Consider the following 23,096-nt stretch of genomic DNA (forward strand, 5'->3'; position numbering starts at 1 on the left):
AACCTCATTTGCTCCAGTTAAGACCAATTTTTAGTTTCAGGAGTAAGAAAAACGGGACAAAAATTGGTTGAAAAAACATTTTGAGGATCCATACATCAGAGAAGCAAGGTCATGTTGGGTTATATACATGATAATGGTCCTATTTGTGCAAGAATAGAGCGCGGAGAAAATCTGAAAAGAGGAGTGGGTCAAAATCCCTCTGCATGCTGTCATGCAGATTATCAGTTGTGATTGTTTCACAACAGTCGTTATTCGCCAAAGGTGGCAGAGTTATTAGATTTAGAATTTAATTACTTTTTCACATAATGCAAAGTTTGGTTGATTAGTATTTTTCTTGAATAAACATAATCATCATTTTAAAAGTGTATTTTGTATTTACTCTGGTTACTTTTGATAGATATCAAATTTAGTTTATTGACAAGAAATATTTAAATATGACAAAATAGCAAAAACAAAAGAAATTTATCGAGTACCGATACATAGTCTTAGCACTGTCTGTGTGTAAATAAAAGAACAGTGATTTGTCCAATATTTGTAGCTTTCATCAAATAATTTTTATCTCACAGAGGAGAGGTGAAGGAGGTATGTATCTGTGGACTGTAAACACACATTACTGTTTTTCTTTCTGCTGATGTAGACACTAAAAAGTTGCACATGTGCTGACCAGATGTGGCTATTTTTGTTGTATTTTGCAACTTTGTGGTCTGTGAAATCTCTCTTCCAACCTTATCCTCAATGTGATGAGAGTATGAATGAACAAATCCTCATTTGACTTAGGGAAAACAAACTTAAAATCACTTTCCATCCAAAACAATAAAAACTTTCAAATGTAATTGGCCTGAACCACAAAACCAAAACGCCAAGTGGGGGATGGGTTCTCTGAAATACTCTGGGTCAAATATTTTAATAATGAACTAAGAATAGTGAAAATTCCATCTTTTTGCATAAGTTATGATTAATGTTAGCTTATGGGTGCAACATTATTGGTTTAGCTTCCAGATTGTATTGTAAGCATGAAAATACATAAAGTTAGAATTCAAAAATTCAATTTGGCCCTTAATTCTGAATTTAAATTCTCCTTGTTAAACATTTGGTTGGTTAGCAACATTTAGCAAACCATTATCGAATAATGCAGAACTGAGATAAAGACGCAGGTCTCCTGACAAATATATTTGTTTTTAGCCGTTTTGTTGTTCCTAAATGTTCAGGTATTCTAAGAAATGTTAATATCACACAAAGATGATCTGAGTAAATATAAATTGTGGTTTTATTAATGGGTGAAAAAAACTGTTCAAATCAAGCTGGTCTTATTTTTTTTTTTTACAAATATTTAGCCCCTCGACAAAATATCTAGTTTTTGCACCCTTTTGGTAGGAATAACTGGCAATGAATCACTTTGAATTGCTGTAATTCAGACAAAGTATGAGGTTTGTGAGCATTCAAAGCACATTTAAAACTATCCCATAGAATCTCAATGGGAATTTTCAATCTGAGTTTTACGAGGCTACTCCAAAATCTTTTGCTGCTGTGCTTTGTATCATTGTCCTGCTTCAGTTTAAGGCCATGAACTGATAATGTTCAGGATCTTTTACTAGAGATAAGAATTCGCGGTTTCATCAGTTATAGCAATCCGTCCATTTCCTGAAAAAGCAAAGCAGTTCCAGATCATCCCCTGCTGGTATTTTGTTAATTTCACACCAGATATAACTAGGTGTACACCTTGCAAAAGATACACTTCTGTTTCATCAGTTTAAAGGAATGTCATGAAAAAGGGTTTTGGAATATTTTTGGCAAGTGTGCGATATGTCTGTGTTTGTTTTGGATAGCAGTGGTTTTCATCCTTTGGATTCTCTCATGGATGCTATTTAAGCTCCATTCAATTCCTGTTGTTGAATCATAAACCTTACTTTAACTGAGATGATAAAGCTTTTAAGTTCCTTAGATGTTTTGGGCTCTTCTGGGACTTCCTGGATGAGCTGTCAGTGCAATCTTGGAGTAATTCTGTTCGGCAGGCGAACCCTGGGAATGTTCACCAATGTTCAGTGGACTCTGTAACCTTGTGTGAGTTAGAGAAAATCCACAATAAAGTCAAGCTAGTCTAAAAGCTATCCTAAACACAGGGAGAAGTCAGTCATTTTTATGCCGTAAGAAGCACAAACCATGACATACAATATGTTTCACTGTAAATGTTAATGAGAAGGGCTGGTTTTGCTTCCAAGAAAAAGCAAATATTCTAGATTTGCAGCAAGACATATAAAGTATGTCAATTTTAACAACATAAACATCTGTTCTTTATATAATGTGAATAAATAATAATGTCATGTTTTTTTACAGAAACAAATAAAAGCAATAATGGTAAATTATAGCAAATGTCAAAAATAATCATAGATACAAAATTTCTTATCTGAGATAGTTTGGTCTAGATTAAAATGCACACATTTAAACAGCAAACAAAGATAAAACATTGCCTTTTTGGCGTCTGCTGCTGTACTTTAGACATGAGGGTAATTCCCACTACAAAGCATGTTTATATATTCTTTAGTGACACTCTGCTGTCAGCAAGGGTGGAGTGGGTATTTGTCAAACATTTGGACAATCCACATTAGAGGCCCCGTCTTTAAAGAGAGAATATAAGAATTGAAATGTTTCCAAAGTCTATGAAAACAATACCACTGTGAATCCCTGCAGGAAGACTGCCCCAGTGAATCTTCTCTACAGCAACTTATATATAACCCAGACAGTCATCAGCTGAAGGACAATTAATAATACCCACAAAGTTTTTTTCAATACTTTAAGCATGCTGTCCACATTGAATGTGCGCCATCTCTGTCTTTGGATGTTGAGTGCCTGGCTATGGAACCTTAGATAATACTAAAAAAATAAAATCAACAACAACAGCAGGAAATCTGTGAAACATCAGGAGATCAAAAGACAAAAAAATAAAATCAGTAAAGGTATTCCACTGATAAAGATTTTGTGCTGTGCTTCATTGCCAGACTATTGTCATCACTATAAAATGCATTTCTTCAAGTTCCAGCTGTTTTCACTTCAAGTTATCAACAACCACACCGGGAACGACAAAAAAAAAAAAAAAAAAAAAAGAAAAGTACATTTACATCCAGAACCCCTGCTGGATGAGACTCCCCTGTGTCTGACTGGGCCTGATTAGGACCCGGCTTTAGACCGGCCCAATCACCACAGATGATAAATAACTTTAGCCAATCAAGTTGGCAGTTAATCAGCGGCATCCAATCAGGAAATAAGAAACTGAGTTTTGAAAAGGAAAGCAGACAGAGCCCACGGTTGTTTAGGAGGAAGCAAGAGGAGGGGTCCTGTTAGCAGCACAGGGAAACCCCCCTGTCTGCAGACAATTACATTTAATCAGAGGAGCTGATGGACATCTAACAAAAAGTTATGCGTCTGATTCAGAAGAAGAGAATTAGGTACAACCCAAGATTTTTTTTTTTTTACAAACACAAACCTCAGTCAGTGTTGAAGTTGTTTACCGAATAGTAAACAAGTGTAGTGATGTGCTCTCAGGAAATCCCCAGAAATGTGTTGGCACTCATAGCAACGCCTTAAAATGAATCAGTTTATCTCAGCAGTGTAATGTCTTACTGAAAATGTTTGAAAAATCCATCCTTTTATTTGACTATATCAAATAAAATAATTAACATCTTGATGGCACACGAAAAATACATAGTCTAAATCAAGATAGAATTGGTTCACTCAACATTGAACAAGGGTTCATGGCCATTCCAGCCCTCAGACCTAAATCTTTCAGAAAACCTACAGTGATGTAAGGATCTGAAAAAGGCATGGTAGAGGACCCAGGAATTTGGACGATATAGAAACTTTGCACAAACATGACTGGTCACGGTTCTCCTTGTCCTCAGATCCTGTGGAAAACCCCAAGTTCAGTCCTGAATTCCTACTATCCTGCAACTTTTAGATGTACATCTGTTACTACACACCTGAATCAAACGGATGGCTCATTACCAGGCCTCTGCAGAGGGAAAAGATGCTGATTAGCCATTCGATTCAGGTGTGTTGGAGAAGAGAGACATCTAAAAGTTGCAGAAGAGTAGATTTTAAGGCCTGGACCTGGACTCTGTTAGAGAAAAAGAAAAGACCAACTGCAGTACTGTTGGCAAATGTGAGATTATGGTGTTGGTTATAAAAGATGGATTCATTCATTGTTGCCAGATTTTTCCCTGCAGCTGTACCGTGCATCCATATATGTTAATTTACAGCTCCAGCATGCAGGGTACTGTAGTATAGGGTAATGACTTTCTGAGGGGTAATTTGAGAAATACCATTATGTAAATCAACAGGTGCACGCCAAAGCTGAATAAGTATGCCCCTGCCTCCAAGTGCTTCAATATGCCTTTCTGGTTGCTGCTGTTAATGTTCAGACCACACCGTTTGGAAACCTCCCCTGAGCATGTGGGTGTGCTGCAAGCAGGAGGGCCATGAGAGATGAATGTTCACAGCAAAGTGTATTTTTTTTCTCTTCAAAATGATTTCAGGAAGAAAACATTTAGTTAAGCAACATTGGGATGCCATCACATCCTGTGCTGATATGGCTGTCAGTTATGCCACTTCTCCCTGCGTTCAAAGGGGAGCCAGTTGTTTTCCACTTGGCTGTGTGAAAAGGTTAACCTCAGTAAGCCTGGTGTTAACACGGCTTTTAAATCAGAGTTTAGGGAAATGTGTGAAAAGGAAGGATTTTATATGGATTAGTCTGAGTTAATATTAAACACAGCTCTTTAGGCGAACAGGCTCTTGTCATTTACTGTTGACCTACTGTAGTGTAACATACAGAGTCAGCGCCCCCTTGTGGTTAAAATATACACAAGTTGATGTTATTATGGTTCCTTCAGTTTTTCAGACTCAAGGATTGAAAAGTGAGAAAAGAAGAAAATGGATAAATGGATAGATAAAAAATGAACTGGCAGATGGAAAGGTGGATGCGTAGATGGATAGAGGGATGACAGATGGTGGCTGGATGAATAGATAAAGAGAGAAATAAATGGATAATTGCAGACAACAATCTTTGCACAAAAATTGAAATGTGTGATGGACAAATAGATGTATACATGGCTGGCAGGTTAGTTGGTTGATGGATCAAAGGTAATAGATGAACTGATGGATAATGAACAGAGGAATGGATGAAAAAATTAAAAAAATGAAATGACAGATGGATCAGAACAAAAAGAATAAAAGTGTTGTAACTTTTCAATACTACTTTTTCTTTTCCCATGCCATAATTTTCCTTACTGAATAGGAACCCTCACTATTTACACCCAATCTGATTATAATACATGCTCAAAAGATTAATTTATCCCAATATTTTTATTCCAATACATGAGGGACCAGCAGTCCAGACAATCTTTGAACATTCATCCGCAGAGGCTTGTCTTTAAAAAAGGAAAAACAGAAGTAGTTCCTCCCCAATTCACAATATATACATCAGTAAAAGTCACGCTCAGTCCATCTCACCCAGAAGCCCATTCAAGCTTCACATTGACTAGAAAAGTAAAACCATAAACAAAAATATTAAAAACAACAAAGCAAATCTTGTTCACCGTTGTTCAGAAGCTTCATATGACACGAGTAATGCTTAAACCTCTCATTTCCGTACAGAGAAATGTTTTCAGCCATTGGTGTTCATACTGAAATGTTGCCCTGATGAAATATTCACATTTCAGTTCTCACCTCAGTTCTAAACATTGCACAACCCAAAGACCAAATCTGTAATTATTGTTTCAAAAGGCCAGCTAAAAAAATAACAATAAAAAAAATTACTCTGTGTGTCTTTACCATCTGAAAAGCTCAATCTCTCAGAAGAAAAACTGAATTCAGAGCCAACAGAGAGTAAAACTTCATTAGTCTGTTTTTGGGAATTATGCACAACATTAATAATATTGAAATAAAAAAAATCCTCAGTGGACTTGATGTAGTACAAACACCCCTACAGGCATATTGTTACAAAATGACTAATGATAATGTAAACTCTTTAACAGCAGAGTAACAGCAACAACTACGCACAGAAAAATCAAACCAATAACGTCCACTGGCTCAGAGTATCGACAACTCTCAAAGCATTAAAATAAATAGTTTCACAATAACTTAACAAAAAAAAAGCAACATATACCCCCAAAAAGTACAGAGCTTTCCAACAAATTATCCAGAATCCAAAAATACATAGCTACAGGTGTTAAAGTGAGGGTGGAAACTTGCAGAACAGTTAATGCATAGGTGTCAGAGGACATCCTGAGGTAAACACATGAAAGACGGTGACTCACAAAGAAACAATAAAATAAATCTTACGTAGGGATTGAATAAAAACTTCCTTCATTCATATTTTGTTACTATCACATATGTTTCCCTCACCAGAGCAACTGTCTGGTTACAATCAGAGGCAAAGGGACTGGATAAGGCAGGTTATTAAACATGGGTCAACAAACTACTTTCCCAAGACTCAAAAAGGTAAAAACAGAAAATAGAAACTACTTGGCTTCCTTTAAAACCCCTTCTTCACATCCAGCAGGCAAATAAAACAAACAAAAAAATACAATTCTAGCATACATGCGGCAACAACTAAATCCCTTCTCCTTAACTGACACATCAAAAGAAAATGTCTATACACACATTACTCTGTACAGGTTCTGAATTAAAAGAATAAGCTTATATATTTACATAAAACACATATCAGTCCCTGATCGATTAAGGCCAAAGTGCTGCAGATGAATGACCCACAGCATGTAGAGGCTGCTGTTGCACTTAAAGTGTACCTCCATTTGCAAAAAGAAGCAGTTATTATACAATAAAACTCAAGGCCTTTGTTCCTGTATCATGTCTTTCAACGCGCATAAAGCTAAGCAAACTCTGGGAAGCAGAAATAAAACTATTTCCAATATCACCGTTTCCCCCCCCCAGTTTCTATTTCTAAATTCAATTGTATGTACATACAGTAATAACTTCATATGACTGAAGCCACAGTTTTTTTTCCTCAGTTTAACAGGACTTCCTGAACATCTCTCTCCTCCTGACGGAGACATACTGGGACCGCAGAGATGTTGGGGCTGTTGGATGGTAATGAATGCAGGAAACCGGGGCAGTGGAGCAGTGCTGGTCTTGATGTGAATGAGTGGAGCCACAGTGATGGAGGAGTCAGAGCATGCCGAAGCCTTCACTGCCCTCGCTGATGGCCAGCTTCAGCATCTTGTGCAGCTCCTCGTAGGAGTCGTAGGTAGGGAGGCACAGCTGGTTAAAACTGGACACAACGCCAGATTTAGATGACGTTTACAGCGATCACACCATAAAAATCAGAGGTCTTACAAGATTGTTCATGATGCTTGGACTTTTCCACATTTTGTAAAATTACAACCCAAACACTTTAACAACATTTGTTGTTAACATTTGTTGCTTTAACAACATTTGCTGTTAAAGCGTTTGGCACATAATACTGCTCCTTTACATGTTTGACAGGTTAATTATTTCCTAAATGATAAATGTTCTTATTAATCCACCATGATGCAAATAATTACTGGAGGTAGATTAGCTATTATTTTTTGTTTAGTCAGGTCAGCCTCCTGCTGTGATTACAGGAGAAAAGACAGCTGCTGTTGTTGGTCTGATAGTTGCCTTTGAGAAGTAAAACAGTTTTTCTACCACAAAATAGCATTCATTTTTTGAATTTGTATGAAGTCAGAGAACATTTCTGTTATTTTCAGAAATTAAATCTTTAAAAAAAAAAAATTGAGTGCTTTTTATTTTTAGTGAGTGGAGAGCGCCCTCCTCAGAAACATTCATTATCAGAGTTAATTGTGATGCAAAAGTAGTCATGACCTTAATAATAAACAAGGTTACAGTTTCTTATTAACTTTTCCACCTTATCATTTTTTCACTTTCTAAAACTTTCTGCTGCATTAAACAAGTGTCTTCAGAGGTATTAGAGAGCCCAAGTGCATGGGATGTAAATAATATTTATTGCAGTGAAGGTGTTTTCTGCAATAGGTACACTGCATTCAGTAATGAGATAATGATACATCATTAGCATATTGTGCAGCCAAGGAAAAAGTCTTTAGAATCCAGAAAAAAAAGAAGATTCTTTCTGTACTATGCAAGAGGAACTGGGCACAAATATGTAAATTTGAAAAGAAACTGACAATTACCGTAAATCAGTAACTCTGCAGCAAAAAGGTCATTCTCCAGGATCCATTATCTGAAAGCTTAGCTTTTAGCAGATGGATCACTGCAAATACTGTACATCTACAGTACTGCTGACATTCATGAAACATACACTGCTGCACTGTGCATTTTTCCTTACCAAGTGTGTGCAGTGGGCAACGTGCTGTGTGTAGGGGCTGCAATGATCTGGAATGAGGGGCAGAGTGTGTTGAATCCTCCAGGGGGAAGCTGGGAGGAGCCGGTGGTGAACTGCAGCAGACGAGCCAGCTCTTCCTGGGTGAAACTGGACACCACCGCCCAGAACCACTTCATGACCTGTTGGGTAAAAATAGAGGAAACAGGAAGAAATAAGTGACAGGACTCTACTGGCAGAACACAATTCAGAGAGATAACTTCGCTAACATACTTTCTCTCTGAAGTGCCATGATCCTCCGACAATCACAGCATGGGCTTTGAAGTCCTGCACGTTTATATTACCCGTTCCACACATCAACAACTGATGAGAGTACACGTAAACAGACATGATTATCTGCTGATCATTTTAAAGATTACTTGAAGTACAACAAGTCAGGCTGTATCTTGAATTGTGTCCCAAAACAAAACACACCTACCTCCAACTCATTCTCGTCAAATATGGCCAACAGATTCTCTGGAACTAGTTCATTTAAACCTGCAATGAATAAGGAAGTTATACTCTAGATGTAAGCGTAACTGGAAAGATTGAATGAAAGCGGTTTGAGCAAACAGTGAGTGTGGCTGCAGACATCACCTTACCTTTCAGGAAATGTTCCACCTCATCCCGCACCTGGCTGGCTAGTCTGTACTGAGCGAGCAGGTTAAGGTAATGAATCTTGTTGTCATTAGTGACAGCGATCTGGGCTCCTCCTGCAATCAGCTCCACCACCTGCAATCAGAATCCAATAAAGAACGTCAGCTTGTGCTGGATGTAACAGTCCGATCACATTACTGTTCACGGCGCCGGTTTACACATGAATGATGTCCTGGTGAAATAACCCAAAGGACATTTGAAATGCATGGATTATAGTAAACACCTGAAGGTACACTGCTCAACATTTTATTTATTTTTTGCTTCTAACACATAAACTTTAATGACAAAATGCTTACAACCTGTTTAATATATCTGTTATGCCTGATTAGCATATATGCATCCCTGCAACACCCAATAACATTACTTTATGTCATGTAATACAATGCAGAAGCTCATTCTCCACTAAAGTAGTTTCACTCACCTCTGAATGCTGACTGCTTAAACTTTAAAGCTGATTGACCTACTTTCTAATTAATTAAGTTGTTAATTATGTGACCTTTAGAGGACACTAATAGCATTAATTCCCAAAATGATCAGTTGATATTTAAATTTGTAACATAAATAAAACAAGGCAGCAAAGGCCCATTTAAAGTAGTGTGTCCTGCCGTGAATGAGCAGAACAGTGTATTCTACAGTGTTCATCTTCTCACACAAATGATGTGGAACTTAAATGTTTCACATGAAACAACTCAATTCCTTCTGTTTAGATCTACGTAACACATTTTTCCAATACGGCAGCATGCTCATCTTCTGATTTATGAGTTGGTGAAAAACTGATGTTTTCAGAAACTAATCCAGTTAAGTTTGATGTTTACAATTCAGCCACAGGACTTTAAAGCTCATTTTATTTGGCAGCTGCTTTTAAACTGTAGATAAAGAAAAAGCATGTATGAACCCACCACTTTCCACTTCGTAAGCAAAAGAATATTATTGCCAAACAAGCAATCTGGTTAATTTTATTTAATTTATTGCCTGTACCTAGATGAAATTGCTTCAAAGATTAGAAGGGGGCTTCCTTTCCAAAGTGTTGCCTCACCTTTTCCAGCTGGCCTGACTTGTTGTACTTCTCCTCAGCAAACACAAGGTCCATTTCACTCACGTCATTGTTTAGGATAAAGCAGACCTTAGTTTTGTAGAACTCCTGGTCGTCTGTCTCGAAGTACTAAGTGGAAAAACAGAACAAGAACACAGAAAACTTACATTTTTAAATCAAACAAATCTTGTGATCTTCTCAAAAACAGATTTTAAAGGCTAGGAAGAGTTTTAGAAACCCATAGCAGGTTAGATAAACACCACAACATGCTGACTGGATTTCTATAAATAATCCCGAGAACCAGATTACTTCTCCTGGCTTTGTGATGTTTAAATGATGAGACACCTCTAATGACAGACCAGTGTAAAGAATGAAAACAACGACCTTCCTACCTTGTAGTTCATCCTAAGGCCAATGATCTGGGCCAGGAAGGAACGTGTAAAGCGAGCTCGGACCAGCTGCTTGTAGGCTCCGCCCAGAGCGGATTCATACAAACATTTTCCGACTACTCGACCAGCAAACTCGTACATCTTCAGGCGTAAGTGGGCCGGCCTGTCAGCATTTGGGTGCACCTGGAGAATGAAGGACGGTCTCATTGTAGTTTCTATAGCAATATATTGCCCAATTTGAAATATAATGGTTTATTATGGAAATATTTATAAGGAATAACTCACAAGGCCCTGGTTATTTTCACTGAAACGAGTAAACAGCTGGTTGGACGTGTCAAAGAGGGCCTTACAAATCAACTCAAACCACTCCCTGCGAGGCCCACCCCAGTCAAGAGCTGAAGAAACAAACCATATGGTCATCAACTCCATGCATTACTTTAACTTAGATAAATTAGATAGTTACAGAGTCTTGCACAAGTATTCATACCTGTTAAATGTTTTTTAATCACACTACAAATTGTTAATGGTCTATTCTGTTGGGATTTTATGTCACAGACCAACACAAAGCAGTGTGTGAAAGTGCAGTAGAATGAAAAGTACAGTACAGCATGAATTGAGCCCTCTGTTAACACCCCACTTTTCAGATGTTTACTTGATCATGCATCACTTTCCTCCCACTTCCAGACTTTGACTGTGTTGGTCTGTTACATAAAGTCTCAATATAATATAATAAAGTGTGTTTTTAATTTGACAAAATGTGAAAATGTTCAAGGGGGTATGAATACGTTCATAAGATACTATACATAAAAATGGTTGATTTTTTTTTTTACCTTCCTCATCCTGAAACACAACTTCAAAGTTTTTACTCCAGTCTGACACAGAGAAGTTCCTTGTAACCTTTAACGACTGCACAATACCACAAAAATCAAAATTATTTCAGCTGTTACAACATTGCTGGAATTATATTACTACTGTATTTTTATTTTGAAGACTGCTTTTATTATCAAAAAAAAGAAAAACGCACTCACCGTCTCGAGAATAGCATGTCGAGCAATTTTTAGGCAGGTTTTGGTGCGAGGTTTCTTGGAGTGAATGTGCCTGAGTTCACGTTGAAAGAAGTTGACCTTATCTTGAAAGGTCTCAGAGCCGCCTGGAGACAAAAACATGACATTACTGCCACAGGATCGTTATCAGGGTTTTTTTAAGAGCAATAAAATCCTTGCCAGGCTGAGACAAACCAATATTTTTGTGCAGGATGCGAATGAAGGTGGCAACCATGATGTTCCTGTCTTTACAGCTGAGTTCCACAGGAGGTTGTATCCCGTCATCCACCACAAGAGTTAAATACTTATGAACTGGGTCTGGACCATAATAGGTAAACTGAAAAGAAAAAGACTACTGTTAGCTTGAAAAGAAAGTAAAAATTGCCCTTAATTGGGGTCTCATTTTACTTACCTTGGTTCCTGGACATACTCGAAAGGTGAAAAGGCGCCATGGAATAATTTTCAGGTAGAACTCCTTTACAGATAGTTGCTGTTTGACAAACGTCCAAAAATCACTGCAGTGAACTTAAACACATCCAATACAAAACAAGGAAAAAGCAGACATAATCTTTAAGATCCACTACCCACCTTTGGCGATATGTAGCAGTAGACTTTTTTTGGTTTCTTCACCTTCTCTGGTTGTCCCTCCACAGGAGAGTCATGCTCCTCATCCTCCTCGCCCATAGAGGGCCTCCTCTGAGGAGCTAGCAGAGAGGAGGCCGGTAACTGCCACGATGAACTGCTGTAGTTGCCACTGCTGTAAAGATACGCCTCAAAGTAGATGCTAATGCCTGGAGTGGACACGTTTTTCTCCACGCAGGACTTCTCATTCTCTGAAAAGATGTGAGTGTTAGGCTCTGAAGACACAGGCTAATAAAGAACGACCTACTGGGCAAATAGAGAAAGCTCACCACTGAGAACAATTATGTCAAACTCCCCGTTGCTGAGCGGCTGATCCTTATAAGAGATCCGGGCCCTGAAACAACCCGTCTTCCTCAGGGTGAGTCTCAGCAAAACCTGGCACTGCTGCTTGTTGAGTGAAACTGACTTGCTGTAGAAATCATCTGAGCTGTCATCATCCACAATACCAAGCTGGAAAAAAACAGGAAACAAAACAGCAGCATGAATATACTGGCAAAGTTTAACTCACTGTGAACAGGGCTTGAAAATAGATCCAGACTTTCACTTGACTTTTTGTCAGAAAAAGAACAAGATGTTTTCTCTTACAGAGTTAATATGGACACTGTAGTTTTCTTCGTCCGTAAGAGACGTTGAGTTACTGGTGGGGTTTCCATACTCGTCCCTGGGTTCAATTTGCAAAGTGTGCTGCTGGCCATTTGTTAGCACCAGGGTGGAGAAATGGTAGGCTATCTTGGTTTTAGATGGAACAACTGTACCTGTGAAAAGAAATGACAAGATTAAAAAATGTATAAGATTTCTTTAAAAAAAAACAAAAAAAAAAAACATAAATCAAGCACAAGAAAATAAAACTATCTTCACACCTGGTTGGAATATCTTGTAATAAGGACTGTAGGCCACATTGAGGCCACCCAGCTTTACAGCAACCTCGTAGCGTCCAGCTTTGCGCACTGTGAAGGCCACTTTCACAACGTTGGACTCCGGCTCCTGCAGAACCTCCTGGGTGACCGGGATGTCCAGAGCCAGTTCGATGTGGGTGATGTTCACCCTCAGACCCACAGGCCGATGCGCAGGGAAAGGTTGACCATTCTTGTAAAAAAGCTGAAACAGCATAAGCACAATGTGAGAATAACAACTTTATATTTGTAAACACTGTTTTTCAGAGACAGATATTATGGGTTTTATAGTAGATGCAGAGTCTTTCATATTTATTGATATCCCATTAAATTTTTCACAGTTTGTAATAGTTCAGCAACAAATTCAATTCATTTTGGTAGACTTTATGTGTCAGATCAACGCAAGGCTTTGCATAATTAAGAAGAGACAGGAAAAGGGATGCACAACTTAAAAAATTTGTAACAAATTAAAATCTGAAAGGTTTCACATACATTAGTATTCAGCCCCATTTACTCTATTACCAGGAAATAAAAACAAGTCGAGCAAACTGCCCTGAGAAGTTCCCACCTCAATAACACATTGTGGTGGCAGTAAGGAAACTACTCAGAGTTGGTGCAGTGATTGGTGGAGCTAAACCCAGGTCAATCCAGAAAGAAAAGCTGCTAGAAGCTGTGAAAGGCTTGTCTCTGGGGTGGAGATTCACCTAGAAATGACCTGAACCACAGCCAGCACTACAATAAAGAGATTTAAAGACTGATGTTCACTGATGCTTCCCATGCCACCTGACAAAGCTTAAGCTTGTCTACAAATAACAATGAGTGAAAACTTCAAAATAAAGAGAGAGACCATAAAAAATACTATAACAACAAACACTGATGTGACAGGACAAAATGCTGAAGGCACTGTGTATATTTTTAGTCTTAATCCCTTTTATAAATCTGTTTTTACCTGAACTCTAAAGGTCATCGTCTGCCCGACTTCCTGTGGTTCCTTCCAGTCCCACGAGACCTTACAGGAACGAGGGTCCAGGTAGTTGCCGCGGACATAGTCGTAGATGCTGCGGTCGCCTCTTCTTCCAGGATCCTCATTCTGTAGGAAGCTAACGATCCTAGCTGCGAGCTCACAGAGGAACTTGATGGTAAAGAAAAACGCTATGATGGAAACAGTAATTCCACCTGCCAAAAGAAAGGAGGATTTACTAGGCAGAATTATTTTATATTAAAAGCTACACAAACACATTTACTAACTTGTTAGGTATTGTTTTCTTTCCATCAATCAACCCAACAGCTTATCCTGAACTCACCAATCACGTAAAACATGAGGTCCCTTATCAAAAAGCACAGTGCCACAGTACAGCCAAAAAGGAGAGCTCCCGCTGAGGAAAACAAAAAAAAATACAATGATTAAATTTATACAGGACATTTTTTTCTAAAGCATCAAATTAAATTTGAATGATTATACTTTTGCTTTTTATTATGATCTTCCATATAACTTGTCTTAAGTTACGGATAGCTGAAAACCACACCTAAAGAAAGGAATGTTGAGGAACAAGAGGAATAGTTAAGCATCAAGAGCATGACAACATTTAGTTGTAATACATTATTATTTAGAACATGGGTGCCCAAAGTCGTTCCTCGAGGGCCGGCATCCTGCATATTTTAGTTTTCTCCCTGGTTTAACCCATCTGGATCAAATGATGGCTCGTTAGAAGTAAGAAGAACATTCACATGTTGAAAAGGTTGTTGGTACTACTGGGGAGAGAACTAAAACTTGCAGGATGCCGGCCCTCGTGGACCGACTTATTGTTATCACTATGAAAGTAAAAGTTATGGTTTACTGAGAGAAAACGCAAACTTCTGTGCTCTGCATACAAGTAAAGCAACACTAAAGTTATCAGAGGCTACACATATATGAGTGTCATCATGGAATTTTTGTTCTGTCTTACTGAGTCACACTCAACGAGTGAACTTTGTACCAACAGAAATACTCAAACTCAACCTGTCCCTTTTTTACACCCTGACTATAAAAGCTGAAGACAAGCGACCACAGCTCAAAGAAACAGAAAAATAATCCATCTCACCAGTTGACCACTTCTCATTCAGACGCCTCTCAGCAAGGCTGCGCACCAGCCGGATCTCGTAGTCCTGGTCTCGACTCCCTCTAGAGGTCTGCAGAATCTTGATGCCTGTGGACAGCTTTATGTAGTCGTCGTAATAGTAACCCCAGGCAGCTAAAGAGAGCTGCAGCTGACTGTCGAATCGAGACAGGTCATCCAGATTCATACAACCTAAGGTTTTCAGTCTGGTGTGAGAAAAAAACAAAACAAAAATGAAAGTATTTTGGGTAGTTAAATAACTAAAGATAGCATTCAACAGCAAACCACTCCACCGTGCCTGCAGCTCCTGTACTCTTCTGTCTAATAAGCCACACCGCTGCTGTTATATGACATAGGAGGCCGTCCCTTGAACAAAACTAGTTTGTGTGAAATTGTGCATGATGGCATCCCCAGTGTTTTCAGATAAACAAGGTGCTAAGCAAAGAAGCAGCTTGTCCAGTGTATGCATTCTAAATATATTTTTTAGACAAGGAGAGAGAGAAAATGCTCTGCAAACTGATTAACGTTTTATGGCTAAACAGTAATTTCCTGTTGCAAGTTTTAATTGTCAGTCTAACTTTCTGCGTAAGCAGCTGCTGGGTGTGTACTTATGAGTTCTAAGTTTATGGTCAAGATGACATTTGAAATAAAAAATAAAAGAAGGTAGTGTTTGTACTTCCTTCCCCATGATATGCAATTTTAGAAATATATCATTGTTCCCTTTTTAAATTGTGTTGAACAGTGCAGCATTACTTGCCATAGTATTTTGAAGCTTATTTAGCTGCATTATTATCCAGAGTCAACACCAATCTGAGTAAGGACGTAGGGTCACAGTATCACTCAGGCTTATGCTTAGGTTTTTCAGTACTAACATTTTGCCTTACAATCATATTCCATCAAACTAATTTGACTGTGAGAACAGAAAATGTTATTGAAATTTTTTGTTAAATTTAAGTTAGTAATAAAGATTTAACTCCGAGTGAATCAAGATGAGAATAGTTAGAACTATAGTTAGAACCTTCTTAACAGTTGAATTTATTCATAACACATTTCAACAACAAGGCTTTTCAAAGTGCTTTACAATAAAAAATTATAACATACGCACACATCAAAAAAACGTTACAATGGCCAAATATATCCCACTTATTATTAATCAAAGGCAATGCTAAACAAATTGGGTTTTCACCTTGATTTAAAAGAGCTCAGTGTACCAGCAGTTTTGTAGTTTTCTGGAAGTATGTTCTAGATTTGTGGTGCAAAATACATTGAAGCCTGGATGGATCAGTGTCAGCAGACTGGAAACACTACTTTATGTGAATATCTAAACAATCCTTTCTAGCATCTAGAAAACCTTAATCTGACAACCAAAACAAGGTAAGTAAAAAAGAAATGCAGCGCCTAAAATAAAAAAGCTAATGACATTTAAAGTACTAATCCCTAAATAGGGTGTTCATGAATTCATGTCACACGGCTTTTCTTACTTACATGTGGTGGTAGTGCTCTAGGTTCTGGGAGCAAAGCCACTCCTGGAAGGCAAAGTCTCGAAGCAGCTTGATGTGAGCTTCTGCAATTTCCCTCCAGTGCTGCTGCTCTTTCACCACCTCCTCCAGACGACTCAGCGCGCTCAGACTCAGTTCTTCCAGTGTCTGCACATCTGTGCGACACATAAAAACCACATAGAAATGTCCAAAAGTACAAGAATATTCAAGTCTCTGCTGATGTCTGTTCTTTAAAATATTTATTCCCAACCTTCTGATAACAAAAACAAACAAGAGGGTTTCCTTGAAAATTACACAGACTTGGGAATCCCAGTGTCAAAAATCACACACCATTCACCAAGCATTCAGACTACTGTGCTTGTATGAGAAACATGATACTTTAAGCAGTTTTAATCATCCATTAGGATGTATGAGGTTTTAATTGTAAGGATCTGATATATTTACACCATAAACAGAGCAATAAACGCTTGTATTATTATTTTCGCTGCTTTGCTGAGTGTAATCAGACCCTCAGATACAATGCTGGTAGTTCAATAACTATGATGAGTTTTTGGACCAGCTAAACAGACCGTTCTGAAAAGCACAAGCAACCACTTAAATGTTACCCTTTAGGCAGCTACTAGCAGCTGTTACTGTAACTTCTCTCTGCATTAAGTATTGAAAAAATATGTTCAAAAAGCAATCCTTGCAGAGATACAAAATTTTAAGTTCTGCTACATGTCATACTTAGTGCTCTTTGGTGTTTAAATACCCACACTTACATTCTGCTCACATCTCCTCCAATGAGATGATGTATTTGATGCCAAATCTGATTTTTTTCCAAAAGCAGTGTCACTAAATATGTTGTCAATTGTAATTAGATTTTCGGCTAAATGTACTAATACTAAATATTATCACTGTAATCATTTTCATAATATTCTCTGTTGGTGAAAATATAGTCTACAGTAAGGAATGTCAGTTTTTGATGGAATAAAATGAAAACAATCATGAAATAAAATTTTTTTGAATGGCTGATGGCAATGTTGTTCGTGATTTTTACTGATTTCCATGTAAATTCAGGGATATAAATTACACCACATTTGTTACTGTCAAAACAATGAAGCTGTAATTATTGTTAACCTACAGACAGGACATTGGCAACATTATTTCTTTTGACTGACAACTGTTAATAACTAATTAACATTAATACTTTCAGCTATAAAGCACAGGTAATGTTTTAATGCAGCATTCACCTTGAAAATGCTAAAATTTATTTTGAGCACCCAAATACTGATACACCATTGACGCTTATATCACCTTTTGAGAACGATGGACATGCACAAAAATCAAGTCAGAAAGATTTTCCCAGAAACGTCTGAAAACAAACTCTGTATATTGCAACTCATATGTACTAGTCTAAAAAACGTACCTTCAAATAAGTGACTGTATTGAGAAAGGCTATGTACTTGGAGCCATTCCTCAATCTGACCTTCTTTTCTTTTCTTCCACCGTACTTCCCAGAACAAGATCCACGATACAGAGCAGAAGAGGAGGGTCAGGAAGAAGCGGCGGTCCATCAGACCATCTTTCAGCCTTTCACTCAGATCCCTCCGTGCTCTCACAATTGCCACACGCCGCTGGGCAAGTCCAAACTCCTGCCACGGAATGAGAAAAGTGAAGACAAAATTATCAAATGTACGCAAGACTGAACAAATACTGCTTTGCTTTGAGCTTGTTAATCATTATAACATGAATTTTGTCAATGAATGGGGACACTACGTGAATGAATTACCTTGTAAATGTATTGAATGGTGAGGGAAAACAACAGGAAAACGAGTTCAATCTGATTGTATTTACAATCCTATTCGAAAACAACACTGAAACTGAAGATATGTCTGAGCTAGCTTAATTTATTAAAGGTATCCTGGCAGACAGCTAAGGAAAAAAATCTATTTTAACGTGTAGGCTGACAAATAGAAATCAATAAGGGAGAGAAACAATGAGGTAAACTGCAACATCATCAATTCTCGCTCAGAGGCTGACTGCTACGACTGCAGCATTCAGAAAGAAAATACAGCGCTAACAGCTAGCCAGGTTAGCCAGGCGTCCTTTTAGAAAGCTCTGAGCCAATAATAGCTAGTTATCAAGCCGCACATTCAAATATCTTTACAGAAACCTACATACAACTTTAGGGGTGAAACAAGGAATTACATTTGCCAATAAGATCTACAAGTACTACATGTTTAATAAACACTTCATTTACCTTCGTCTGTCAGTCGTTAGCATAGCAACCGGAACGTTCGGACAGAGTCGTCGCCTACTTATGACGTCTTAGTATCGACACACGAGGAGAGGAGAGGCAGCTGATCCCAGAGACTTTAAAAGCCTGAAACTCAGAAATATGGTAAATAATGTCGATTTCTCCCTACTTCATCTTAACCTATTAACATTCAAGTTGACATACCTTTAATTTGGTTATTACACTTTTACAGCTTTTGTTGTTACAGCGTTTTATGGAGACATGCTTTTGAGATATACCTTACTAGCTTTAGCACAGTTTGCCTAGCATTAAAACAAGCCAGCATTACAATCCTACCTTCTAAACATAAGATTAATCTAAATTCATAAATTAGGATATCGTTGAAAATGTAATTTGAACACAAATAAGAATGTTTATTGAGCGATATATTTCAGGCGCTTTCTGTTTCTGTTAATCTGATGAATAACTTTGCAGCTATGGTAAACCTAAAACTTTCTCAGACAAATTTAATATAGCACAAGCCAGTAAAAAAAAGTTAATGATCAATTCTTATGTCATGACCAGTTATCACATTTCACAGGAAAAGTAAGCCACAATAATCTTTAGTAAAGGTTGATGCTAACCCAGTGCAGTGTTCGAACCTATTATTAGAAAGTTGAGTGGAAGGAAAAAGTAATAGGGTGGCTGCAGCCTTGAGAGGGTTGTGAAAAAAAGCCCATTCTACATTGTAGAGGGAATTAAGTATAAAGTGGAGTTACTTATACAAGAACCAACACTAAAAGATATTTAGTATATGGGATATAACTTACCCATTTTTTTGCTTGTATTGTATAATACATGGACATACTTTTTTAGCAGGAATAATTTTTTTTGTTAAAAATACTAGTTTTACTGGTCTTAAGTTGCATTCCATCCATCCATTTTCGGTACACTGGAGAGAGGTTGGGAGGGGGGCTGGTGCCTATCTCCAGCGAACGGGCGAGAGGCGGGGTTCACCCTGGACAGGTCGCCAGTCTGTTGCAGGGCAACACAGAGACAGACAGGACAAACAACCATGCACACACACACTCACACTTAAGGATAATTTAGAGAGACGAACAGTCATGTTTTTGGACTGTGGGAGGAAGCCAGAGTATTCATGCATGCACAGGGAGAACATGCAAACTCCATGCAGAAAGACCCCGGGCCGGGAATCGAACCCAGGACCTTCTTGCTGCAAGGCAACTGTGCTGCCTGCCTGTGCATTCCAAATTTCTTAAAAATGGCTTTGATTTGCTGCAAATCAAAAACATTCAAATGTATTGAAGGAAACATCGGAAAAATATCGCAATAAATAATATGTGTCAATGATGCTTTAATTTATTGACTAAAATTATTGAGTGTTTGTTTCATGCTTTCAAATGTAGACTAGTTTTCAGATGGGGTTGAACTCTGGTAATGTTTTTTTTTCTTTTACTATTTACATCAAAGGGATGTTATAAATTAGTCATTTCTAAAGTTAAGATTAAGCCATAAAGTGTGGAGCCTTGAAATCCTCTTCAAAAATCAAAGTAAATAAAAAAACAGATAATAATAAAAAATATATGTACTGTAAATGTTACAATTGGAAAAAAAGGGAAAAAATGTAAATAGTTGGCAAAAATATTTTTGCTGTTAATTTAATTGATTTACTGATTATGCTTCAATACATAACTTTCACTAGTGTGTTTTGCTCTTAGTGATTTGGGAACTGATGCTCTAAACATTTGATATAAATTATTTTATTTGGTCTGATGTCTATGTGTGTTTCTTTCAGGGGAAGCAGAAGACAAAAAAATTTGCTGCAATGAAAAGGATGATTAATCTCAAAGATCATAGGATGTAAGTCCTAAAATCTGCAGTTTAATTTGGTTGCATATCTGTTGCAGTTCTTTGACCTTTCAGCATTAAAAAAACTAGCTCATTTGAACTTTGCCATTGCTTTATAGAAAAGAAAAAGACCGTGCAAAACAGAGAGACATGAAGAAGAAAGATCTTTCAGAACTTAAGGAGCGGGAAGTGTACGTTAACCACTCAACTCAATAAACTGTATCTTAACCTGTGGTCTGTGCACTTTTTGACCTTTTCTTTTTCATTCCATTGCAGCACCAAGTATCCGTCATGCATGTTCTTCCAGTACAACACCCAGCTTGGCCCACCATACCATGTTCTTGTTGATACCAATTTCATCAACTTTTCCATTAAAGCCAAGCTGGACATTGTTCAGTCTATGATGGACTGCCTGTATGCCAAATGTAAGAAGTATTTGAACTCTAAATGTAGACTTAATATATGCTCTGTTAGAGAATGTTATTTAATGGTTATGACAGATCAAATTAAATCATTTTCCCCCTGACACGTGATTTGCTTCAGGTATACCCTATATCACAGACTGTGTGATGGCTGAGATCGAGAAGCTGGGGATGAAATACAGAGTGGCTCTCAGGTATCATCTCCAGCAATCATTTAATTCTGCAGACATACAACATGTATGTAGTTCTTCTTTTCCATCTAAACAATGTTGTCTGTTTGACAGGATAGCCAAGGATCCACGTTTTGAGCGTCTGCCATGCGCACATAAGGGCACATATGCTGATGACTGTTTGGTGCAAAGGGTGACCCAGGTAAAATAAATGCATAGCAGTAAACATCCAGAGGAATATAGTGGCATAAAATAGCTAAATTGGTAAAATGTCTAACTTTAGCCTTTTTAGCTGCTAAAGTGAATGCAAGTGAACTAAATTTAAACACTTATGAAGAACAAAATGTTGATCAGTAAAATAAACTTCATGATCAGCGCATAGCCATTTATTAGGAAGCATGACATGAAAACATTTAGATTTGTGGGCTGTGCATATCTTTTTGTTTGGCACAGGAACCAATTGTGATTATGCTCTGATTAGAGGATAAATAAATTTAAGAACAATCGCAATAATGTAAAATATAAATTGGATAAATTTCAAATTAGAGATTTTCTGTGTGTGAAAAAATTATTTAAGTGTATAATTACAGGTTGAACAGATATGAGCAGTTTTGCCTTGTAGGTATTATTCTGAAAGCTGGTGTAGAAAAGTGTGAAATGTGATTCGACCTTAATCTCCTGAAGGACCACAGAAGAAAAATAATCAAACAAATTGGGCAGTTGACACAGTTGGTGAATGGAGAAAAACAAGACGGTCAAATTAATGGCAAACTGTTTTTATAACTAAGTAATAGAAGTGCTAATTGTCCCGTCAGTTGTTTCTGCTGAATGTTACATTTTACAAAGACAATCTATTTGGAATACTATTATTTTAGATGATACCATGTTAAATCAGTTAAATGCATTATATTGCGGTGCTGTTTGTGAATATAGAGATTGATTACATACAACTTTTTATGCAGCACAAGTGTTACATCCTGGCCACTGTGGACAGAGATCTGAAGAGAAGAGTCAGAAAGATACCTGGAGTGCCCATCATGTACATCTCGAATCACAGGTAACAAATATCAAATTGTCTCAGAATCTGGAAACCTTGCATGTTTTAGTTTTAAACAAAGATGTTTTTGTTAATACTTTTCATTTCTGTTTGCAGGTATAACATTGAACGGATGCCTGACGACTACGGTGCCCCAAGGTTTTGATATTTCTGCCCTGAAGTTAGTCGTGTAAATAAATTAAGGATTCCTACCAACTGTTGTAGTAAAAGTGCAGAGGTGTTCAGATTTGACTTACTGCTGGAGTGGGTTTGGTAATGTTTCAGCTTTTCAAATTGTATTATTTCTTGTGACCTTCAAACATTTTGTTGCAATTTAATTTCTGAATAAATAAATCACTAACTGAACTGTTTGTTTTTTTATTTTGCAGAAAAATATTACAAAAAAAGTGTCAAAAATATTAAAACAAATTCTCACAACCCTGATCTACATACAGGTTCATGACAGTAAATTAGAATTATAATGAAAAAGTTCATTTCTTTGTACAACATTTTCTACCACATTTTTTCATTCCTCTCAACTTTTCATTAATATGCTTGGATACAATGGCGTAAGCAAGCCAGATTAGATAGCAATGATGTTTTGGACAAACTTCCTCATGATTATACAGGGCAAAACATGGCCATAGCCTAACCTCTGTGAAAATGCCTTTCATTGGTCTCATGTGACATTCTAATTTCAATAAGAAACTGAATCTTGTGGTTTTCAATAGTTGTAATCCATTATCATCAAACTTAGCTGA

General features: G+C 37.5%; 2 protein-coding genes across 2 annotated transcripts; one reads left to right on the forward strand and one right to left on the reverse strand.

The window, feature by feature from the left end:
* Nucleotides 1–5,336: 5,336 nt before the first annotated feature.
* On the reverse strand, nt 5,337–18,941 carry arel1 (apoptosis resistant E3 ubiquitin protein ligase 1). Its single transcript, XM_028000728.1, has 22 exons — nt 18,863–18,941; nt 18,029–18,254; nt 16,607–16,775; nt 15,107–15,327; nt 14,330–14,401; nt 13,975–14,201; nt 12,993–13,230; nt 12,718–12,887; nt 12,402–12,582; nt 12,079–12,323; nt 11,903–11,980; nt 11,686–11,827; nt 11,476–11,597; nt 11,278–11,353; nt 10,733–10,842; nt 10,451–10,630; nt 10,062–10,187; nt 8,971–9,100; nt 8,808–8,866; nt 8,603–8,692; nt 8,336–8,511; nt 5,337–7,279 (listed from the first exon to the last, which is right to left on the reverse strand). The coding sequence occupies exons 2-22, from the start codon at nt 18,174–18,176 to the stop codon at nt 7,177–7,179; spliced, it is 3,063 nt and encodes a 1,020-aa protein (XP_027856529.1). The 5' UTR covers nt 18,177–18,254; nt 18,863–18,941; the 3' UTR covers nt 5,337–7,176.
* Nucleotides 18,891–22,701, forward strand: fcf1 (FCF1 rRNA-processing protein). Its single transcript, XM_028000729.1, has 8 exons — nt 18,891–19,003; nt 20,655–20,719; nt 20,827–20,898; nt 20,984–21,132; nt 21,251–21,323; nt 21,414–21,501; nt 22,262–22,356; nt 22,453–22,701. Exons 1-8 carry the CDS (start codon nt 19,001–19,003, stop codon nt 22,499–22,501), a joined length of 594 nt encoding a protein of 197 aa, XP_027856530.1. The 5' UTR covers nt 18,891–19,000; the 3' UTR covers nt 22,502–22,701.
* Nucleotides 22,702–23,096: the final 395 nt, after the last annotated feature.

Source organism: Xiphophorus couchianus, chromosome 19 (genome assembly GCF_001444195.1).
Source record: "Xiphophorus couchianus chromosome 19, X_couchianus-1.0, whole genome shotgun sequence".
Taxonomy (NCBI): Eukaryota; Metazoa; Chordata; class Actinopteri; order Cyprinodontiformes; family Poeciliidae; genus Xiphophorus; species Xiphophorus couchianus.

Coding starts and splice junctions, on each gene's coding strand:
- arel1 (XM_028000728.1), bottom strand. CDS start 18,176: ATGGACCGCCGCTTCTTCCTGACCCTCCTCTTCTGCTCTGTATCGTGG. Junction 12,888..12,992: donor TTACAAGATATTCCAACCAG/GTGTGAAGATAG, acceptor TTCTTTTCACAG/GTACAGTTGTTCCATCTAAA. Junction 7,280..8,335: donor TTGCCCACTGCACACACTTG/GTAAGGAAAAAT, acceptor CGTTGTGTCCAG/TTTTAACCAGCTGTGCCTCC.
- fcf1 (XM_028000729.1), top strand. Junction 20,899..20,983: donor GAACTTAAGGAGCGGGAAGT/GTACGTTAACCA, acceptor ATTCCATTGCAG/CACCAAGTATCCGTCATGCA. Junction 21,502..22,261: donor TGGTGCAAAGGGTGACCCAG/GTAAAATAAATG, acceptor CTTTTTATGCAG/CACAAGTGTTACATCCTGGC.